At 36.3% G+C, this 7,521-nt stretch overlaps 1 protein-coding gene across 1 annotated transcript in view; it reads right to left on the reverse strand.

The window, feature by feature from the left end:
• Positions 1 to 1,904, reverse strand: part of LOC107620312 — a 5,040-nt gene extending 3,136 nt beyond the window's left edge. Inside the window, exons 1-2 of the mRNA XM_016322491.2 lie at positions 1,623 to 1,904; positions 2 to 314 (exon numbers count right to left, since the gene is read on the reverse strand). Of these exons, the coding sequence (XP_016177977.2) occupies positions 2 to 163 (162 nt within the window). The 5' untranslated portion in view covers positions 164 to 314; positions 1,623 to 1,904. The remainder of the gene's footprint in view (position 1; positions 315 to 1,622) is intronic.

The raw sequence follows: 7,521 nt of genomic DNA on the forward strand, positions 1-7,521 counted from the left end.
GGAAGGAGAGAGAGGAAGTGAAGAGTGGCCAGAAAGAAGAAGAGAGGATGGGTTTGAATAGGAGGAAGATGAGGGTTGAGGGTATGGATTGCCAGATCAAGAAGCTCATGAAACGATTCTTCAGTAACACCTCCGGAGACGACATTGACATTGACATTGACATCTTCTACTGCTCTGCTCAAATGATTTTCAAATTAGCTTTGTATCCAACCGCCCCTTACCCCTACCGCTCCTCTTTCTTCTTTTTTCTACTACTCTAGTAAGTAGGATATGAGAATTGGACCGGTCATCAAACTGTTCTAATCACTGGTTCACTGGTTCATTGGTTCAACCGAAAAACTATTTTAGAATAAAATAATAAATAAATTATAAATAAACATCCTAAAATATAATTATAATCTAATATAAATCATAAAATATCTTCCAAATTTAAAACACTACATAAAATATCATCAACCAAATCCATATGATCTTGTCAAAATACAAACTCAAAACTTTGAATGGTTTTGAATAATTATTATTCCTACTACGGTCAAACACAATATTTTCATAAAATCCTTAAGATCGAAAAACCATGACGCTACTACTCTTTTGGTTGGTATTAGAAAACAAAACTTTAATCCTCTCAATACAGTAATTCCACATCAGATTCAAAGCAAGTAAAACCAAGAAATTCTGAACGTATATTCCAAGAAATGATGAATAAACCAAACGCGAGAGCGGTTTTCACATAAACTAAAAGTTAGTTGACAGAGTTACATAATATAAAGCTATCAAAATTATTATAACTAACTACATACATCAACAAAGTAGTAAGAACTTTAACCCTTTAGCCCTCAAAACAATCAATTAAATATAATTTACAGTTCAATGAAGCCCTGTTTGCATTACAATTATTTACAAATGTTGAGTAATAATAACATGAAAAGGTAGCTACTAGCTAGTGAAGTCGAACAGAGAAGGCATGGTAGTAGTATCACTGTAAATGTTTTAGTACATCCAGTGGCCACAAAATCTTACTGGAATATGATGAGCAATTATATAATTTAACAGCATGAGAAGTGGATGGCCACAAAAAACTTAATTTCAACTTCAAATAGTAGAACTCCCCAAAAGAGTTGTTACTGACAAATTTGGTACCAATTTTATGTACCGATTCATCGCCAAACCCCAATTTTTTCTCCCTCCCAATTCAATCCCTTTCCAACTCTCACATATCCACAAACCAAAGGTTCCAAAAGTTTCATCTTTTTCATCCAATCCTTCAATGCCCTAAGCTCTAAGCCCTAACCCCAATTTTCCCTTTTCTTTTGTTGCAGAAATTCAGTGGGTTTCGTCTGTTCTCAATGGCTTCGGAGCCGAAGGAGTTACCAGCTAACAACCCTGGTCTTACTGCGACCCCTGACCCAGCTACTAACTAAGGGTTACTTCATGCAGCAAACTGTGAGTATTTTTTTCTAAGTTTCTAAATTTCAGTTTTCTAAATCGTTTATTGTTTTAATCAGGTGTTTGGATTTTGTTTTATGTGGTGTTCCAATTACAGATATTTAGAAACAAAGATCCCATATATAAAATGGATTTGAATGGCTAGAACTAGAAGAAGTGAAAGCAGTGCCACTAACCTTCGACGGAGACACGGACGGCGACCGGCGACACGGCGTTGAGGTGCTCCAAGCCTCGAACAGAGAAGCCAGGGATGACGGGACAGGGAGAAGGAGGACGCCGAGCTACAAGAGAGGGCCTGGGCTCGGGACAGCGGGAAGGAGGAAGCCGCGGAGAAGCCGACAGAACGGACGGCGGCGACACTGCGGCAGAACCGTTGCAGGGAGAACCTAGGGTTTAGGTTTGGTGATTTTGAACTTTGCTTGAGGGTTCAGAGGGATAGTGATCACGAACACAGGGGTGTTGTGTGGGTGGGTTGGGGGGGGGTGAGTGAGTGAGGCTGAACGTTGGGTTTTTTTTTCCTAAAAAATGAAAACGGCGAACAGTTCAAAATGGATGGTTATTAGCAGTGGACTGGACCGTTTTCATGCCGATTTATTGTTGGACCGATTCGACCGGATAATCCGGTCCAATTTTCAATACCATGCTGAAACCACATCCATGACTCAAATATTCAAATCTTTCATAGTTGCAACAATTTTGGAGACCAAAAAATAGTTATAAAACAAAGATTGTGACAACAACAGTCTTATATAATTCGCATTAATATTTCAGAAGTGATTTTTCTTACCCTCTATAGACTAATCTCATATTCATGACATTTCGAACATTTGACCATTGAATTCCCACACGTTTTCAGTGTTTATAGTCTATGTTAAAATCGTCAGGAGAAGACTTTTCATAAACTCCAACTTGAGAACTTGTCAACCATGGTCTATAAATGCTTCATGGTTAACATATTATATATAGCTCCAGTGAGAGTTGGGGGTGTGGTGACTTGTATCCACGATAAGTCGATAGTTGCCTTCTTGCCACAACGTCTCATAGGAAAAAAAATATTGTTGTAAAAACTACCTAATGAAAGAGTAATTAATACAAAAAATGAGATCATTTTTTAGTATATATAGTTTTTTATAATAATGAAATAAAAATAGAAGGAATAAAATTTTGTATTTTGATATTAGAAATAGAATTTGATATTTATCCTAATAAAATTAAATAATTGATTAGTTATAATTAATATATTTAAATAAATAAAAAATCAAATAAAAATATTTTTAAGAATTAATCAAATCAATTCGTTGATACAAATAATTAGTATAATTGATTTGATTTAATTTATTAAATTCAAAAAAGTAAATTAAGAAATAATTGATTGAATTTAATGAATTAAAAAGACAAATAGAGAAACACCTTTTTAGGAGACAATGATTTTCTTAAATAAATTAATCTGTGTTTATTATATTCAATTAGAATAAATAACAAATTATCTATTTAATATGCACATTATAAAATAATAAATCAAAATAATTGATATAATCAAATAAATTATAATAAATTATTTGATATTTAAATATTTAATTAAATTAATTAGTTGATATAATTAATTTACTTTAATGAATTGTATTTAATGAGTTAAAAGAAATAAATTGAAAAACACTTTTAACAATTAATTGTTTGATATAAATTATAATAAATTGTGTGATATTTAAATATCTAATCAAATCAATTAGTTGCTATAATTAATTCACCATAATGAACAAGGTTGCGAGAACCGGACCGATCAATGAACCGGTGAGGTGACTGGTTCACTGGTTCACAGGTTCAACCGGGGTTCAACTGGTTTAATTAAATATTAAATAAAATTATTAAAAATTTAGTATATAAACACATTAAACACAACACGAGTTCCATAATGCATTGAAGAGGAAATTATCCAATAGCTATTAAATGTACAATGATGATGCCTATACCAAATGAATTATGTAAATGGAACACAAACTTAAAAAACAATCTATAACCTCTAAAGCTCTTAGTGGCTTCAGTTCCCTGTGAACTTTTTCATCTGCATTACTCATTGACTCCCCTGCCCTGTTGCATTCTTCATTGCTCTTGACCTGCTCCTCTGCTGTGTTGCAAAGTTTATCAAGAGCCATTCCATTCCCATCTTCACATTCACCATTCTCTCTACAATCTTCAGGTGGAGATGCATGAGGACATCCTCCTGGCAGGTTCAGAAGCATCACTTTCAGATACTTTCACCACCAACATTCAATATAGCAGAATTTAATAGAGAACAATTGAACTTATATAGCGAAATTCAGTATAGAAAAATTCAAAAACTAGAGTCCCAAAATTGAACTTTTATCAAATTTATATTCGGTAAAATTCAGAATTACAAAATGATTAATCTATATAATTAACAAAATAAAAAATTTGAAAAGCAAAAGAACTCAAAACAAGAACTCTGCATTTGAAGTTATGAACTCAAATCTGCCCTAAATTCCTCACTGAACAAAAAATTAATAAAAAAAAACAAAAACCAGAAAAAATTTCAACATAAACAATGTAGTGAAGCAATGCATTATAACACCATCAACTGAGAATCAAACAAATCAGCAACAAACAAGTGAAGCAACTCAGAAATCAAAATAAATAAAATTAACAAACACAACAAAGGAAACAAATAAAAAACTAAAGTGAAAAAGGGAAGAAATTAGTTTAAATAAACAAGACCATGAAGATGTTGAGGGACGATGAAAATTGAAGAACTCACGGGCGACGGCGAACAGCCCACGGTGGCACAGGTACGTTCACACTTCAGACAGAAAGGTGCTCGACACAGACAGAGGAGAGATGTCTTGGAGACAGAGGCATTTTTTATGACGAGAAAGAGGCAGCCGACGACGGGGACGACAGAGAAGACTGGTGGCGTCTGAGACTAAGAGCGAGATAGATTGGGGGGATTTTGCCATTTTGGTGAGACTGAGAGTGAGAGAGAAGAGAGAAGAGAGAAGCAGAGAAGCTCGAGAAGCCATGCACATCAACCACAGCTCCACCGCCTCCTTCCTCCGCCGCTGCCATGCTCCGACAAGCCTCATTCTTCCGCTGCTCTCCAAAGAATCAAAAATTAGGGATTTTGATTTTGGTACGTTGGTGACACTAAGAGTGAGAGAAGGGAAAGGGGATTGGGGGGCATTTGGGCTACGCGTTTTGTTTTTTTTTTTTTTTAATTAAACCAAAATGACGCCGTTTGGTGTTGAAGGGAGAGAACCGGACTTCAAAGAGAAGCAGAGAAGCTCGAGAAGCCATGCACATCAACCACAGCTCCACCGCCTCCTTCCTCCGCCGCTGCCATGCTCCGACAAGCCTCATTCTTCCGCTGCTCTCCAAAGAATCAAAAATTAGGGATTTTGATTTTGGTACGTTGGTGACACTAAGAGTGAGAGAAGGGAAAGGGGATTGGGGGGCATTTGGGCTACGCGTTTTGTTTTTTTTTTTTTTTAATTAAACCAAAATGACACCGTTTGGTGTTGAAGGGAGAGAACCGGACTTCAAAAAAAATCGGCCGGTTCGTTCAGTTCACCGGTTAACTACCGGTTCGGTTAGTTTTTTCACCGGTTTTTTGCAGGCCGGTTTTAGGCGTTGATCGAACCGACTAACTGACCGGTTCCCGTTAATCCAGTCGAACCGGCCGGTCCGGTCCGATTTTCAGAACGTTGGTAATGAATTATGTTTAATGAATTAAAAGAAATAAATCGGGAAATACTCTCAGAAGCATACCACGTCAGCTCCATCATTAATTATAGAAACCCGATTTTTATATAATAGAATAAATGAGTCGATTAGATTGGTGTCGAGCACAGTAACTTACGGGAGTTTACTGCAGGGTAGACTGTCCTGTGGGGAGACGACAAGTGACAATATAATGGATGTTGCTTTGACTAATGGTTAGTGCTAACGAGTCGATTAGATTGGTGTCGAGCACAGTAACTTACAGGAGTTTATCGCAGGATAAACTTGTAACTATGTCGCCCAAAAAATGTCGTCCGCATCTGGGCTTTACAGGTAAGTGAACAAACTTCAACAAATTGTTTTGGTTTTTATTTTTTCTAATACTGGTCCAATATAAGTAGTTATGGATTTGTGAAACAAAATATTTTGTCCATTTACTAAAGTCAGCTATCTATCATGTCAAAAAAAGAGGGAAAAAAATTAAGTTATTTGTTCAAACTTTAGAGAAAACTTTATAATTTAGTTCTAGAAAGCTCATCCTAAAAATGCAAAAAGGAGCGAAGTGATGTGGTTGGAAACGTCGATTATCGTTTATTATTACATGAGAAATATTGGCAAGATATTTGTGTTATGTGTGTCAAAATGTGAAGAAATTAAATATTAAACAACAATTGTTTATTAGATATATAAGATGCTATTAGGGAAAGTTTTTTATTCTACAAATAATCTCAATGTACGAAGGATTATCGTAGTAGAAAAAACTCTATTCACTGGCTAAATCGTAAACCTTGGTCATTAATTGACTATAAAATTGTGAAAGAGAAAACATTGTTTGTATACTAAATATCATACTGAATTTTCCGATTCCAAATATGACTTTGTCACTCCTGTCGTGCTAGGATGATCACCAGCAGAGCATACACCAGCCCCTTTGGCAGTGTCAGTTTTTCTTGCCTCTGCTTCCGGCATGTCCGGTCCACTTGAGTCCTCTTCATCCCCTAAATTCGTTGTTCCACAAAAAATCAGAACTTGCTTTGGTGTTGCTTTCCATTCCAAAACAAAATATACCTAACATAACCAGACCACGAGTATATCAAACAACACAGTTTAGTAGCACCTCAGCCAAAATAAGTAGCTTCGATTTTATTCATGTTTTAAATCCATGGTAGATTACACAATTTGTCCACTTTGCCCAAATTTGATCTTCAACCTCATTATAGGTCGTATGGACACGGAAATTAATAACCCTAACTACTATTCACATGTGTACCACAATAATGAAATAAAATGAATGATGTTACATAATTCTGACAGTTACCTTGTATTCGACCACTGTCAGATCCCCCGTGGATACTCACTACTCCACTTATGAAGTTAGCCCTTGCATGGTACAAGCGACTGCCTCTTCTCCAGACTTTCCAGGTCTGCCGCCACGGCTCGCCGTTAATCAAAACCTCATACTATACCCCGACAATAATGCCACCCATAGACCTTTTCTCCTTCTTCGTCGCTAGCAATTACAATTAGCACAACATAAACATTTATTGTACCACTATTAACGCATTTACAGTAGTTACGCAGGGTCAAACTATTGCTTCTACAATAGCGCATTTGACACGCATTATTTCTCTTTTAGCTGTGGCGCCTAAGCCAGCATAGACACCAAAAATGCGATGCCACCACAGAACTCACCATATATATATATATAGAAAATCAGCTTTCTTTCTTAGAGATTCTTACCAGACTAGCATCGGAAGAAGTGAACACATGGTATTAGATTTTTTCTGTATACACAATAAGAAGGGTGATTGATGAAATAGGTGAAGAGCTTTGGTCTTGTGAATATCTAGCATATACTCATAAAACTTAGTTTATAGAAGTGTGTTAGGATTAATATTGGGCCTATAGCTTACTTAGAGAATTATGCTATAAATAGGAGTAAGATGTAATAGTGTGGGTATGCATGATGAAATTGAAAACTCTAACTCCTCTCTTGGCCCTAATTCTAGGGATCTCTATCCTATTTCCTCTAATTTTTACCTAATTCTCTCAATCTCTTTATACATTATTGTATAAAATGGTGCTTTTATTGAACACGATGCCAGCAGCGATCACTGCTTCCCATGGTGGTTCGAATTCAAGTCACATTCCTTGGCATGATGATCTTCCAATATTCAATGGCGAGAACAGAGGCTATTGGTGGATCATTTGTGCTTGGAAACGATGTCATGCCAAAGGAACATTGGAGGCTCAATGTTTTCGAGAGTTCATCGAGGGACTAATCGGATGCAATCGGATGTGGTTCCGGCTCTGGTGGCAACGCAATCCGGTGGCAAATTGGCC

This window comes from Arachis ipaensis, chromosome B10 (genome assembly GCF_000816755.2).
Source record: "Arachis ipaensis cultivar K30076 chromosome B10, Araip1.1, whole genome shotgun sequence".
NCBI classification, from domain to species: domain Eukaryota; kingdom Viridiplantae; phylum Streptophyta; class Magnoliopsida; order Fabales; family Fabaceae; genus Arachis; species Arachis ipaensis.